This window comes from Coregonus lavaretus, assembly GCF_964263955.1.
Source record: "Coregonus lavaretus genome assembly, chromosome: 2".
NCBI classification, from domain to species: domain Eukaryota; kingdom Metazoa; phylum Chordata; class Actinopteri; order Salmoniformes; family Salmonidae; genus Coregonus; species Coregonus lavaretus.
Genome location: NC_139989.1, coordinates 42,822,452 through 42,838,455, shown reverse-complemented (window position 1 = coordinate 42,838,455; position 16,004 = coordinate 42,822,452). Strand labels below are relative to the sequence as shown.

Below are 16,004 nucleotides of genomic sequence, written 5' to 3'. Positions count from 1 at the left end.
TAAACTCTCAGGCCATCCCAACAAAGCAGGATATTGACCAATACAAACCCAGTTTATACTCTCCACCCCCATGAGAAAGAGAGACTCTTCAACTACAAGGGTTGTCATTGTGGCCCTACACTTAGAAAAAAGGGTTCCAAAAGGGTTCTCCGGCTGTCCCCATAGAATAACCCTTTTTGGTTCCAGGTAGAATCCTTTTCGGTTCCAGGTATAACCCTTTTGGGTTCCATGTAGAACCCTCTATAGAAAGGATTCCACCTGGAATGAAAATAGTTCTACCTGTAGCCAAAAAAGGTTATTCAAAGGGTTTTCCTATGGGGACAGCCGAAGAACCCTTTAAGGTTCTAGATATCACCTTTTTTTCAATGAGTGTACTCATTGGCCTTTCCCCTGTTGGTGTATCTATGGTATCCCCCCCATTGTGTTTACGGTATTGGCAACCATCTTGCAGTGGGTTGCTCCATTAGGAGTTCTGACTGTGTTGTGGAAGTGTTTGATAGGTTTGTTTTAATGTGTCTTCCTCTCCCCCAGGTGAGGTTTTGTGGGTAAACGTGTGACATCATGGCTCAGGTGCTGCACATGGACCCCAGCTTCCCAGGAGGTATGGTCCTAACTTTACTCTTTCTATTTCTTAACATCATAATACTGAATCATCTCCCACAAACTATCATGTGAGTGGATAATCAATTTCTCATGTAGGGACTCTTTCCAAGACACAGATTAAGACTAAAAAGTCATTTCAACAGAGATTCTCCATTGGGCATACTTTTTAGTCCAGGATTTAACTTAATCGGCCATGGCCTAAAGTATTTAACATCCAAAATAACTTAGATCAACCTAAGGACTTTAGATATCTTACATCCATCAAGGTCTGGCTATAACCTACTACTTTATTTATCATACTTTGTGGACCTACTATTAGAGTACATACCCAAACACTCAGTATCCCTGAGAGATAATGCTATTTTCTGAAGTCTGAGTCCAAGATTAGACGGCAGATTTCCGCTTGTTTTAACTATATTTCCTGTTGCCTGCAGGGAAGCTTATCCCATCCGCTCCCCCCTCCCTGCATGGGAAGGAGCAGGAGGCGCCCTACTCTGTGGAGACCCCCTACGGCTACCGTCTGGACCTGGACTTCCTCAAGTATGTCAACGACATCGAGAAGGGCAACACCATCAAGAAGGTGCCCGTCCAGCGCCGGCCCCGCTACGGGTCTCTCCCCCGGGGGTACGGCTACACAGGCTCCTGGTGGACCTCCACAGAGTCCCTGTGCTCCAACACCAGCCAGGACAGCCGCCAATCATCCTTCTCCTACTGCGCCCCAGGCTACCACCCACATAGCTCCCACTCCCAGAGGCCCAGCTTCAGCACGGCCCGGGTGGAGAAGACCCTGCTGGATGCCCGCAGGAAGTTGGAGGAAGAGAAAGAAGGCGCCCCCAGGAGGTTCTCCAGCACACTGGGTAGCATGCACAATAGCATGGCCGGATCCACCACCTCCCTGAGCAGCGCCCACAGCTACAACCGCACCCATGGAGGAGGAACGGGCTCCTTCACCCCCATGAGCTCAGGCCTCTCCACACCTGTGTCGCCCACCCCGGCCCACCTGCAGCATGTGAGAGAGCAGATGGCGGTGGCTCTCAGGAAGATCCGAGAGCTGGAGGAGCAGGTGAAGACCATCCCTGTGCTCCAGGTGAAGATTTCTGTGCTGCAGGAGGAGAAGAGGCAGCTAAGTGTCCAGCTGAAGAGCCAGAAGTTCCTGGGACACACCCTGGGCTTTGGCAGAGCGGGCCGGCCCCGAGGGGAGCTCTACATCGACATCCCAGAGGAGGAGGTGAGCTCTGGAGCTGGAGCCACCACCAGGGCTGCTGCAGGGCCTCTGTCCCCCACCACCCCCACCACCCCCGAGGGCTCCAGGCCGCAGGCAGACTCAGGCTGTGAGATCGAGGACACAGTGATCGTGGGTGGAGCGCGGCCGGCTGGGCGGAGGGAAGTGCGTACCATTGGGGTGGGACCAGAGGAGACGAGGGGCAGCCGGCAGGTGGATGTGGGCGTTGGGGTGCAGGAGCAGGACCTGGGGCTGGTGCCGGAGACAGAGGCCCTGAAGAGCCAAGTGGGCCAGCTGGAGGGCCAGCTGAAGAGGACAATGCAGGAGGTGCAGGCAGCTCAGAGGGAGAGGCAGGCTCAGGCAGCTCAGGCCCCTCAGGCAAACCACTCGGTCAGGGCTAGCAGTCTGAGCTGGCAAGAACAGCAGGGACGCAGCCTGCAGACGGTAGTCAGCTTTACCCAGCAGCCCTATCACCGGGCGCAGAGGACTGTGGGAATCCAGGTGTACACGCTGGAGCAACCAGCCACTGTGGTGGGGGTGGGCACGTTGCTCCGAGCAGAGAGGTGCAGCTCCCCCTCCCTCCCTCCAGGTGGTACAGTCCTGGAGGGAACTCACAGAGGACATGCACAGGCCCTGGGCCCAGAGGGTAGGTCTGACTTCAGTGATAAGTTAAAAGTGATATCAAATTAAATGAAGTAGGTTTAAATGGGGCAGCAGGTAGTCTAGTGGTTAAAAGCGTTGGGCCAGTAACCGAAAGGTCGCTGGTACGAATCCTTGACCCGACTAGGTAAAAACTCTGTCTGTGCCCTTGAGCAAGGCAGTTAACCCTAATTGCTCATGTAAGTCGCTCTGGATAAGAGTGTCTTCTAAATTGTAAAATGTTTTCTATAACAATAAGTTGTTTGGTTGAAAAACCATGAGTTTTCTTTGATTGTTGATCCCTTCCATCTTTTGTCCTCTTCCTTTCCATTCCTCCAGATGCACCTGTTGAGCTGCCCATCGCCATCTCATCCAAACAGGTCAGAGAGGTCCTAAGAAGTGAGCTGTCCACCTCTGTGCCTGTCACTAATCCTGCCATCGCCATTGATACCATTGGTAATCAGATGGCTTTACTGCATCTGAAGGAAGGAGAGACACCCCAGCACACTGCCATAAACACAGTCCAGTCTCAAGAAGACCCATCAAAGCCAGGTAACTATGGACCATTAGTACAACTCCTTACCTTAACCCTCCCGCTAACTGTCCCTGACGTAACATAACATTGTGGCAACATTGGGTGTCCTCTCCAGCTGCAGCAGCCTCTCCCCAGACCGCCCTGAGGTCCATTATGAAACATAAGGCAGAGGTAGAACATGGCTCTCCATCCACCAAGAAGAACCTGCAGTTCATTGGAGTCAATGGAGGGTATGTGTGTTATTGATAGTGTATGACATTGTTTATGTGTAACAGTGTATTCATGTTACACTACAGAGATTGTGAGTTGATGTGTGTGATAGATGAGTTCCCCCTGTCCTGTCCTGCAGGTATGAGTCCACCTCCTCAGACGACAGTAGCAGTGAGAGTTCAGAGGAGAGTGATGCCAGTGAATACCATGAGACCACAGATAAACTACCAGCAGCAGCAGCAGAGGGTGCAGCAGGACAGCACCAGCAAGCAGCAGCAGTCCCAGTCTCCTCCACAAAGGTAGAGCAGGCCACCCCGCTCCCAGCCACTACCATCCAACCACCAGCCTGTGAACCTGCCTCTGAGCGGAGCACCAGCCAATCAGCAGCCATAAGCATAGGACTACAGCATGTAGCCACCGTATCACCAGCCTTGAACACTGCCATGCAGCAATGTGCCTCTCAGCCACCAGACTCTGACTCCGCCCCCACTGAGAGTACCTACCCGTCTCCAGCCAATGACTGTGTCCGTCAGGAGAGTATTGCCCAATCATCGGTCCCAGACCCCATCCCTCAGGAGAGTACCTCCATAAATACAAGCACTGAACCCACTACACCTGAGCAGTGCACCGTCCAATCAGCACCTACCTGTTCTGCACCCCCCAAGCCACCCAGATGCCAACCAGAAGCCACTAATCCGGAAGTAAAGAAGGGTGTCACCCAATCAAGTACCACTGATGTCACCGTTCAGCTAGATGCCATCAAATCACAAACTACTGACCTCGCCCCTCAGCATGGGGCTACCCAATCCTCAGCCACTGAACAAAGCTCCCAGCAGAGGATAATCCAATCATCAGCCTCGACGCCAGCACCTGAAAACGCCTCAAATGCTACTTCATCAGCCAATCAACAAACCAGGTAAACCAGCATAACCATTTTAAAGCCAACATCTGTAGATTTGTCATTCCATCAGTGATCTCATGTGCAGTATGATATTGTGTTTGTATGTGTTTGCTTGAATTTGCTGTGTTTTCTTTCATCTCCCTCAGACTGGAGTTGAGTGAGAGCCTGATGGCATCTCTCCATGCCCTGCAGAAAGCCCTGGGTGAACCAAATGCTTTCAGCCAGCAAGGAGCGGTATGCTATTCTCTTTTACTCTGCCCACCATGCCAGTTTAGATTACTTAATCTGTGACCAGCCATTTCATATAGTCACTTTCTACATGATTGTGTTCATGTAACCGACCGGGATTTGAACTCGGGTCTCCTGCACTTTACAATACTGGGTTATCCCATTAAGCTAAAGCTGTTAGGCCTACATTCATAGAGTACCAGTCAAAAGTTTGGACACACCTACTCATTCAAGGGTTTTTCTTTATGTTTACTATTTTCCACATTGTAGAATAATAGTGAAGACATCAAAACGATGAAATAACACATATGGAATTATGTAGTAACCAAAAAAGTGTTAAACAAATCAAACTATTATTTTAGATTCTTCAAAGTAGCCACCCTTTGCCTTGATGACAGCTTTGCACACTCTTGGCATTCTCTCAACCAGCTTCACCTGGAATGCTTTTCCAACAGTCTTGAAGGAGTTCCCACATTTGCTGAGCACTTGTTGGCTGCTTTTCCTTCACTCTGCGGTCCAACTCATCCCAAACCATCTCAATTGGGTTGAGGTTGGGTGATTGTGGAGGCCAGGTCATCTGATGCAGCACTCCATCGCTCTCCTTCTTGATCAAATAGCCCTTACACAGCCTGGAGGTGTGTTTGGTCATTGTCCTGTTGAAAAACAAATGATAGTCCCACTAAGCGCAAACCAGATGGGATGGCGTATCGCTGCAGAATGCTGTGGTAGCCATGCTGGTTAACTTTTAACAAGTCACACCTGTTAATTGAAATGCATTCCAGGTGACTACCTCATGAAGCTGGTTGAGAGAATGCCAAGAGTGTGCAAAGCTGTCATCAAGGCAAAGGGTGGCTACTTTGAAGAATCTCAAATATATAATATATTTGTTTAACACTTTTTTGGTTACTACATGATTCCATATGTGTTATTTCATAGTTTTGATGTCTTCACTATTATTATACAATGTAGAAAATAGTAAAAATAAAGAAAAACCCTGGAATGAGTAGGTGTGTCCAAACTTTTGACTGGTACTGTAAGTGTATCATAAACAGTGTGAGTTAGTCTTTGACCAGTCCTGTCTGGTTGTTAGTCTGAGACCAGTCTGTGTTTTCCCTCCCCAGAGGACAGCCTACACCACAGTGCTCCAGGAGTGGCTGCGTGTGTCCTGTCACAAGGCAGCTGACACTGCCGCTGTCAGGGCCTATATGGACACCTTCTCGTCCGTCTCCCAACAGCTGCTGAAGTTTGTGGTCAATATGGCCGACGGCAACGGCAACACGGCCCTGCACTACACCGTCTCCCACTCCAACTTCCCTGTGGTCAAGCTGCTGCTGGACACTGGTGAGTGACTGGGGGATGTGAGTGTTTACAGACAGAGAATGGTGGTTTGAATGGTGGGCAAGTAAGTGTTTGGTTTGTTTGTACAGTATATGGATCAGCACTGTATGAATGTATATATCTAACACAGACTTGTGGTCTGCCAAAGGGCCATAGATACAATTGACTGTATGTATAACCTTTATGTACTGCATGACTGTTAGTGGAATGGTTTAGGAATATAATTCCCATAATAAACGTGTCCTGCTCTCTCTCGCTCCCTGTCAGGCCTGTGCAATGCTGACAAGCAAAACAAGGCAGGCTACACTGCCATCATGCTGACAGCTCTGGCTGCCTTCCACTCTGACAGTGACCTTCACACAGTCCTGCAGCTGCTGCGCACAGGGGACGTGAATGCCAAGGCCAGCCAGGTACACTATGCCCCCTGATGGACAGCAGGGCTCCCTGCACACAGCCAAGCTCAGGCAAACCAATGACTTCCCTCCAAAGCCCCTGACAAAATGGCTATTTGAGCTACTTCAGTTAGATAGCTCCTTTGCATGTATGTTGTTGATAGCTCCACATTCTATCTATGTTCTGATGGAATGAAAATTCACAATTGGTTATGTTGGGCCAGGACATGTCTTTTGTTTAACCTCCAATGGTTTTGTAATTTTGTGTAAGAAAAGCTGACTGGGTGTTCGGCCAGCTCTTATAACTACTGCCTGGAGTTTTTCCAGGTCAGAAGGTCACATGGTCAGGAGACTGGTAAAACTCGAGGCCCTCCTAACCGGTAACTGTTGTGTGTTGTTAGGCGGGTCAGACGGCGTTGATGCTGGCGGTGAGTCACGGCCGAGGGGACATGGTACGGGCGCTGCTCTCCTGCGGGGCACAGGTCAACATCCGCGACGATGATGGCTCCACGGCACTCATGTGTGCTTGCGAGCACGGCCACGTCGATATCGTTCGTCAGCTGCTGTCTGTGCCAGGCTGTGATGTCACCCTCACTGATAACGTAAGTCAACAAACTACTCCCAAGCTTCTAGGATTTTACATAGCATTTTATTTGGTTGTTTTCCCACCCCGTTTTCCCTACTCCCTGTCTAACAGTATCTGTGAGTCTGTCTCCCATGTCTATACAGTGTCTGTGAGTCTGTCTCCCATGTCTATACAGTGTCTGTGAGTCTGTCTCCCATGTCTATACAGTGTCTGTGAGTCTGTCTCCCATGTCTATACAGTGTCTGTAAGTCTGTCTCCCATGTCTATGCAGTGTCTGTGAGTCTGTCTCCCATGTCTATACAGTGTCTGTGAGTCTGTCTCCCATGTCTATACAGTGTCTGTGAGTCTGTCTCCCATGTCTATACAGTGTCTGTGAGTCTGTCTCCCATGTCTATACAGTGTCTGTGAGTCTGTCTCCCATGTATATACAGTGTCTGTGAGTCTGTCTCCCATGTCTATACAGTATCTGTGAGTCTGTCTCCCATGTATATACAGTGTCTGTGAGTCTGTCTCCCATGTCTATACAGGTTTGTTTTTACTTTCTCCTCTGTCTTTGTCTCTCTGCACTCTCTAATTTGCTCTCTCTCTCTGTGGTGCAGCTCCGTGAACCAGTTCCCAACCCTGTCTCTCATCCCTCCCTCAGCCTGACCTACTTTCTCTTGCCTTTCTCACTCTCTCTCTCTTTGGCAACCAACCTCTGGTTATTATCGATCTCTCTCTCCACTAGGATGGAAGTTCAGCCCTGTCCATAGCCCTTGAGGCCAGTCAGAATGACATCGCTGTGCTTCTCTACGCTCACCTCAACTTCGCCAAGCCTCCTTCCCCTGTAAGTGTTGTCAAACAGAGAATTTCCGTACACATTTGATCAAAAACAAACAAACAACACACACTCACGTGTGGTTGCATCAGGTGATGATTTACAATATTGTTTTACCCTCAAGGTATCACCAAAGTCTTCTCTTTTGGGATCCTCTCCCCCCTCTGGTGAAACAAAGTGACCACTGTTAGATACTTTTGGCGAATTTAGCAGCACCGCTTCAACCAGCTCCTCAGCCATTCCACCACAAGTGTTGATATCTGTGTATATGTGTGTGTTCGTGTGTGTGTGTGTGTGAGTCTGTCTGTGTGTATTTGTGTGTGAGAGAGTGATTGTAATTTTCTCTCTGTATGGACTGTATGTGCACATGTCGGCATGAAACCCAGCACTTGTCACAATCCTAATGCATCTTTTCTTGAAACAGAAAGGAATTCATTGTGATGCTATACTCACATACAGTTCTTTATGCACAAGAGTCCGTTTTTTTGTTACAGTGTTGGTTGAAATCAATCTCAGATAATATTCACATGACAGAATAAGCAATTCCCATTGTAATAGCTCAATACACAAACTCAACTCAGCAATAATCCCACTTCCATTCATTTTGTGTATTTTATTGCCACTAGATAAGCAAGAGTGTATTACTTTACCGTAGTTCATTATTGTAGCTTCTTTTTTGTTCATATGCATTTGTTACTTATTACTGTACAAGCAATATATGTCATTCTATATATCATTGATAATTGATCAGTTGCAGTGACACAGTAGGAATATGTTGTCTCATCACAATCATTTATGAAATGCCGAAAGTCACCCATATCACTGTAAAATGATTAATTCACCCATTTCATTCTAAAATACACTTATCTCTCTGAAGTGTCCTTTATCGATTGTATCAGTCAGCTGATTGGTGCTAAAACAATTCTGATACAGGACTCCAGTTTAATTCAGTACAATAGATCAAGATTTCTACACAACCTTTATTTACGCTAGAGTATTTTTGATAGTGTCTTTTTATTCAATTCAAATTTCAGTAGTTTTCACATAGATAACGGTATGGATCTCAACACTGTTAACAGATAACGGTATGGATCTCAACACTGTTAACAGTTGACCAACTTGACACACAACATTGATACATTAGACGTCAGACACCTAGCTGTGACTAGGCCTACTGCACACTTATCAGGATAATGTTGTTTTAAATTATGGTCTTACTGGCTAACTTCAACCAGATTTTAGTAATGTGTTAACAGTTAACAATTTGTTCCGAATTTTAATCCAAAGATGTTTCCCTCATAACAACTTGTTTGTTACACTGTATGTTGTGGTGATCATTTTGAGTGTAAAGATAATAATATGTATTGACCATACAGATAATTCTCAACAAAATATTTGGTAACAGCAACATTATCGTTGAGGTCAATAACAGCTGTAATGTTCATGAGAAGGCAACTATAAACGGTAGCTACTGTAACTATCCAATAAAGGTACTACATTTCTGAAATGAAAGATTGTTTATTTTCTTGAATAAAGGTTTTATGAGTGCTTTTACTGAGGTGTGTAAGGTGGTAGGCAAGGTGAAAATGCCTGTTCAGTGGTCACCCTTTTTGGATTGGTTGGTAACTAGAAAGTGACAGAATGGACTATGGATCTAATGAAGAATTTGCATTGTAATATAGGTATACCAAAATGATAATAATATATGACATTATTCTACAGTAGTAGTGATGCATAAAATGATTTTTTTTAATGGAAGTCCAGAATATAAAAATACACTGAGTATACCAAACATTAGGGACAGCTTCTTAATATTGAGTTGCCTCACCTTCTGAATGGCACACATACACAATCCATGTCTCAATTGTCTCAAGGCTTGAAAATCCTTCTTTAACCTGTCTCCTCCCCTTCATCTACACTGATTGAAGTGGATTTAACAAGTGACATCAATAAGGGCTCAGAGCTTTCAACTGGATTCACCTGGTCAGTCTGTCATGGAAAGAGCAGTTGTTCTTAATCTTTTGTATACTCATTGGTGTCTCAATTTGTATTTCACTTTTTACATCAATTCCCCCCTACACCTTTAATATAGGATTTTCTTAGCAATTGGATTTTATAACGTTTTACATTTGTTTAACTTTCTTTTTTATACAATTATATTTGTATTACTTGTTCACAACTATAGGTTTACCTACTTATTTTTTTGTACTGCCTACTCGCACATTTTTTATTTAATTGTTTTGCCTCCGTTTGTATTTTTCGCTATTTGGTTTTTGGAAGAAAAATAAATAAATAAGCCTTGATCGTAAATCGTCTCTGTGTGTGTTTCTAGTAACAGCAGAATCTGGACCAATTTCTCTAATTAGGCTAAGGCCTTCTTGAATCTTCAATACATCGTGGATGATACTGTAATTATAATACATTCCAAGACAATGTTCCTCTGCCCTTACGTAGGCTATTAGCCTAATCAGTAAAACTAATCATCATAATCATAATAATAAAAGTAGGCTATTAGTCTACTCTGCAGTGGGTATTGTGCAGGACCTTGCACGCAATTAACATTTGGCAAGGAGTTTGAATAGCGCATTTCTCGAGCCAGCTGTAGCCTAATTGTGCATGATTTGACCAACGGAGTGCGCTGTTGCATTTAGTGTAGTAGATTTCTTGAGCACGCCGCGCACGCTGTCATGTCTGCAGCAGACCAGCAGAGGACACTGGAGACTGTATTTGTGGTGGAGACCAACCTATCGTTTCCCCCAATTGATAGGCTATGTGGACCTTTTTGTCCACAATATTTTTCCCTCAAAAACAACAAAAAGAAAACCATAAAAAAAGTAGACTTCCACTTTGGCAAATAACCCAAATCCACTGCGCAATGCTTAGACTGCCTATAAATCCCTTCCCAAAATCAAATAGCCTGCTGCTAATTCCATCAACATTATAAACACTTGAATCTGGCCTATTGATCATTACCTCGTGCATAAAGAATTTCCATTACAATTTCCAATTGTATGCCTATTGTATGTGACATATTATTATTATTATATTATTATTACTATATATATTGTAAACTAAAGTTGTAAAGTTGATTAAATGTTCTTGATTTAGTTATGTCACCGAAGAATATAGATTTTGCCTCAGAAGAATCAATCATATTTTACATTTTGACACCGTTGACTCCATTGATTGATTGGTTTTGATTGATTGATTTGCTGGTCTATTGATATGTCGATTTTTTTAAGGTTAACTGAAATTATAAAATGTACCTTCATCATGACACAGAAATGTAAAATAAGTAAGTGAAACAGTAAAGCATTGATGAAATGTAGATTGTGTGGCCAATATATGCCCCATGTACGGTCCTTGGTACAAACAGGATCATCACAATCAGCATGACTTTCTTATGAAAAGTCAAAATGTTCAGAATGTGCTTATATATGCTATTAATAGCCAATTGATCTCAAACAAGGAAAGTTACTCTTACAGTGCTTTCAAAGTATTCAGACCCCTTTACTTTTTCCACATTTTGTTACGTTACAGCCTTATTCTAAAATGTATTCAATTGTTTTTTTCCCTAATCAATACCCCATAATGACAAATGACATTTTTGCAAATGTACTAAAAATAAAAAACAGAAATATAACATTTACATAAGTATTCAGACCCTTTACTCAGTACTTTGTTGAAGCACCTTTGGCAGCGATTACAGCATCGAGTCTTCTTGGTTATGACGCTACAAGCTTGGCACATCTGTATTTGGGGAGTTTCTCCCATTCTTCTCTGCAGATCCTCTCAAGCTCTGATAGGTTGGATGGGGAGCGTTGCTGCACAGCTATTTTCAGGTCTCTCCAGAGATGTTCGATCGGGTTCAAGTCCGGGCTCTGGCTGGGCCACTCAAGGACATTCAGAGACTTGTCCCGAAGCCACTCCTGCGTTGTTCTGTTGGAAGGTGATCCTTCGCCCAGGTCTGACGTCCTGAGCGCTCTAGAGCAGGTTTTCATCAAGGATCTCTCTGTACTTTGCTCCATTAATCTTTTCCTCAACCCTGACTAGTCTCCCAGTCCCTGCCGCTGAAAAACATCCCCACAGCATAATGCTGCAACCACCATGCTTCACCATAGGGATGGTGCCAGGTTTCCTCCAGACGTGACGCTTGGCATTCAGGCCAAAGAGTTAATTCTTGGTTTCATCAGACCAGAGAATCTTGTTTCTCATGGTCTGAGAGTCTTTAGGTACCTTTTGGCAAACTCCAAGCGGGCTGAGTGTCTTTCATCTGGCTACTCTACCATAAAGGCCTGATTGGTGGAGTGCTGCAGAGATGGTTGTCCTTTTGGAAGGTTCTCCCATTTCCACAGAGGAACTCTAGAGCTCTGTCAGAATGACCATTGGGTTCTTGATCACCTCCCTGACCAAGGCCCTTCTCCCCTGATTGCTCAGTTTGGCCGGGTGGCCAGCTCTAGGAAGAGCCTTGGTGGTTCCAAACTTCTTCCATTTAAGAAAGACGGAGGCCACTCTGTTCTTGGGGACTTTCAATGCTGCAGAAATTTTTTGGTACCCTTTCCCAGATCTGTGCCTTGACACAATCCTGTCTCGGAGCTCTACGGACAATTCCTGCGACCTCATGGCATGGTTTTTGCTCTGACATGCACAGTCAGCTGTGGGACCTTATATAGACAGGTGTGTGACTTCCCAAATCATGTCCAATCAATTGAATTTCCCACAGGTGGACTCCAATCAAGTTGTAGAAACATCTCAGGGAAGATCAATGGAAACAGGATACACCTTCGAGTCTCATAGCAAAGGGTCTGAATACTTATGTAAATAAGGTATTTCTGTTTTAAAAGTTTAATACATTTGCTAAAATGTCAAAAAAACTGTTTTCGCTTTGTCATTATGGGGTAATGTGTGTAGATTACTGAGGATTATTATTTATTTAATCCATTTTAGAATAAGGCTGTAACATAACAACATTTAAATAAAGGGAAGGGGTCTGAAAACTTTCCGAAAGCACTGTATGTCGTAGGGCATACTATCACTGAAGGATTATCTGAATCGCAGTACATACATACCATGCCAGTGCCACCCTAACTGAGCGACTAGGGTGGAACCAGAACACTGTGATAAAACTGACGCATGTTTCCTTTGAGATAAGCAGTGACATAGATAGATGCCCTTTATCAATGTGCCCCCCACCTCTTGTTAGAGCACCAAATCGTCAAAATATGAGCTCATTGCTTGACAAGTTGAAAGCCGAATTCAGTTCCTTTGTAATTGTGTGTTCGTTTTATAGGCCTAGTTGAAGTTGAAGTCGGAAGTTTACATATACTTAGGTTGGAGTCATTAAAACACGTTTTTCAACCACTCCACATATTTCTTTTAAAAAAACTATAGTTCTGGCAAGTCGGTTAGGACATCTACTTTGTGCATGACACAAGTAATTTTTCAACAATTGTTTACAGACAGATTATTTCACTTATAATTCTCTGTATCACAATTCCAGTGGGTCAGAAGTTTAAATACACTAAGTTGACTGTGCCTTTAAACAACTTGGAAAATTCCAGAAAATGATGTCATGGCATTAGAAGCTTCTGATAGACTAATTGACATCATTTGAGTCAATTGGAGGTGTACCTGTGGATGTATTTCAAGGCCTACCTTCAAACTCAGTGCCTCTTTGCTTGACATCATGGGAAAATCAAAAGAAATCAGCCAAGACCTCAGAAAAAATTGTAGACCTCCAGAAGTCTGGTTCATCCATGGGAGCAATTTCCAAATGCCTGAAGGTACCACGTTCATCTGTACAAACAATAGTACGCAAGTATAAACACCATGGGACCACGCAGCCGTCATACCGCTCAGGAAGGAGACGCGTTCAGTCTCCTAGAGATGAACGTACTTTGGTGCGAAAAGTGCAAGTCAATCGCAGAACAATAGCAAAGGACCTTGTGAAGATGCTGGAGGAAACAGGTACAAAAGTATCTATATCCACAGTAAAACGAGTCCTATATCGACATAACCTGAAAGGACACTCAGCAAGGAAGAAGCCACTGCTCCAAAACCGCCATAAAAAAGCCAGACTACGGTTTGCAACTGCACATGGGGACAAAGATCGTACTTTTTGGAGAAATGTCCTCTGGTCTGATGAAACAAAAATAGAACTGTTTGGCCATAATGACCATCATTATGTTTGGAGGAAAAAGGGGAAGGCTTGCAAGCAGAAGAACACCATCCCAACCGTGAAGCACGGGGGTGGCAGCATCATGCTTTGGGGGTACTTTGCTGCAGGAGGGACTGTTGCACTTCACAAAATAGATGGCATCATGAGGAAGGAAAATTATGTGGATATATTGAAGCAACATCTCAAGGCATCAGTCAGGAAGTTAAAGCTTGGTCGCAAATGGGTCTTCCAAATGGACAATGACCCCAAGCATACTTCCAAAGTTGTGGCAAAATGGCTTAAGTACAACAAAGTCAAGGTATTGGATTGGCCATCACAAAGCCCTGACCTCAATCCTATAGAACATTTGTGGGCAGAACTGAAAAAGCGTGTGCGAGCAAGGAGGCCTACAAACCTGATTCAGTTACACCAGCTCTGTCAGGAGGAATGGGCCATAATTCACCCAACTTATTGTGGGAAGCTTGTGGAAGGCTACCTGAAACGTTTGACCCAAGTTAAACAATTTAAAGGCAATGCTACCAAATACTAATTGAGTGTATGTAAACTTCTGACCCACTGGGAATATGATGAAAGAAATAAAAGCTGAAATAAATAATTCTCTCTACTATTATTCTGACATTTCACATTCTTAAAATATAGTGGTGATCCTAACTGACTTAAGACAGGGAATTTTAACTAGGATTAAATGTCAGGAATTGTGAAAAACTGAGTTTAAATGTATTTGGCTAAGGTGTATGTAAACTTCCGACTTCAACTGTAGCTGCTGAGACAAAGTGTGCCCTCATCATCAGTGAGATTTCTCTAACTGGCGGAGCTGTTCTTCAGCACCACCAAGTTCACCCTGACCATCGCTATCTCTATCCTGCTACCTGACCGATTAGTGGAGCTGTCCTTTCAGCACCACATATTCACAGTCTAAAGAGAATCCTTGTGTTGTCGTGGTATGGCAAAATGTTGACAAAGTATAAGCTTAAATTGTGACACAGGCTTTGACCTGACTGACTATGCGTCCAACTCTAAATTAATTGGAGCAGGAATTTTATGGACTGCTGCTTTCATTCTGTTGAGAATGTGAGTTCACCCATTTTCATTGAATATCCATATCTCCATATGCCAGGGGTCTTCAACCTTTTCTTGCCCAGGGACCCCCTCCCAGGCAAACCGGTGGCCCAAGGACCCCCATAGTAAGTTAGCCCCCCAAAAATATCCACTTGTCTTTTTTTATGATCAGGCGAATGATACTCTATACATACAACAGTACACTACATGGCCAAAAGTATGTGGACACCCATTCAAATTAGTGGATTCGGCTATTTCAGCCACACACGTTGCTGACAGGTGTATAAAATCAAGCACACAGCCATGCAATCTCCATAGACAAACATTGGCAGTAGAATGGCCTTACTGAAGAGCTCAGTGACCTTCAACGTGGCACCGTCATAGGATGCCACCATTCCAACAAGTCAGTTCGTCAAATTTCTGCTCTGCTAGAGCTGCCCCGGTCAACTGTAAGTGCTGTTAATGTGAAGTGGAAATATCTAGCAGCAACAATGGCTCAGCCGCGAAGTGGTAGGCCACACAAGCTCACAGAACGAGACCGCCGAATGCTGAAGCGCGGGTTTCCATGGCCGAGCAGCTGCACACAAGCCTAAGATCACCATGCGCAATGGCAAGTGTCGGCTGGAGTGGTGTAAAGCTCGCCGACTCTGGAACAGTGGAAACGCATTCTCTGGAGTGATTAATCACGTTTCACCGTCTGGCAGTCTGTCATACGAATTTGGGTTTGGCAGATGCCAGGAGAACACTACCTTCCTGAATGCATAGTGCCAACTGTAATGTTTGGTGGAGGAGGAATAATGGTCTGGGGCTGTTTTTCATGGTTTGGGCTAGGCCCCTTAGTTCCGGTGAAGGGAAATCTTAACGCTACAGCATACAGTGACCTTCTAGACAATTATGTGCTTCCAACTTTGTGGCAACAGTTTGGGGAAAACCCTTTAATGTTTCAGCATGACATTGCCCCCATGCACAAAGCGAGGTCCATACAGAAATGGTTTGTCGAGATTGGTGTGGAAGAACTTGACTGGCCTGCACAGAGCCCTGAACTCAACCACATCGAACAGCTTTGGGATGAATTGGAATGCAGACTTATCGCCCAACATCAATGCCCGACCTCACTAATGTTCTTGTGGCTGAATGGAAGCAAGTCCCCGCAGCAATGTTCCAACGTCTAGTGGAAAGCCTTGCCAGAAGAGTGGAGGCTGTTACAGCAGAAAAAGGGGGACCAACTCCATATTAATGCCTATGATTTGGGAATGAGATGTTCGACGAGCAGGTGGCCACATACTTTTGGTCATG

At 44.7% G+C, this 16,004-nt stretch overlaps 1 protein-coding gene across 1 annotated transcript; it reads left to right on the top strand.

Moving 5' to 3' along the window:
- The first annotated feature begins 554 nt into the window (after nucleotides 1-554).
- Nucleotides 555-8,244, top strand: LOC311148801 (KN motif and ankyrin repeat domain-containing protein 2-like). The gene is made up of 11 exons (XM_084185779.1): nucleotides 555-601; nucleotides 1,038-2,471; nucleotides 2,804-3,016; nucleotides 3,115-3,229; nucleotides 3,349-4,125; nucleotides 4,257-4,344; nucleotides 5,460-5,679; nucleotides 5,944-6,086; nucleotides 6,470-6,670; nucleotides 7,382-7,480; nucleotides 7,596-8,244. Exons 1-11 carry the CDS (start codon nucleotides 562-564, stop codon nucleotides 7,650-7,652), a joined length of 3,387 nt encoding a protein of 1,128 aa, XP_084041905.1. The 5' UTR covers nucleotides 555-561; the 3' UTR covers nucleotides 7,653-8,244.
- The last annotated feature ends 7,760 nt before the right edge of the window (nucleotides 8,245-16,004 follow it).

What these genes read in the sequence shown, in the direction of transcription:
- LOC311148801 (XM_084185779.1), top strand. Translation starts at nt 562, where the DNA reads ATGGCTCAGGTGCTGCACATGGACCCCAGCTTCCCAGGAG. An exon ending in TGAATGCCAAGGCCAGCCAG is followed by an intron (nt 6,087 to 6,469) that starts GTACACTATGCC and finishes GTGTGTTGTTAG; the next exon opens with GCGGGTCAGACGGCGTTGAT. An exon ending in ATGTCACCCTCACTGATAAC is followed by an intron (nt 6,671 to 7,381) that starts GTAAGTCAACAA and finishes TCTCTCCACTAG; the next exon opens with GATGGAAGTTCAGCCCTGTC.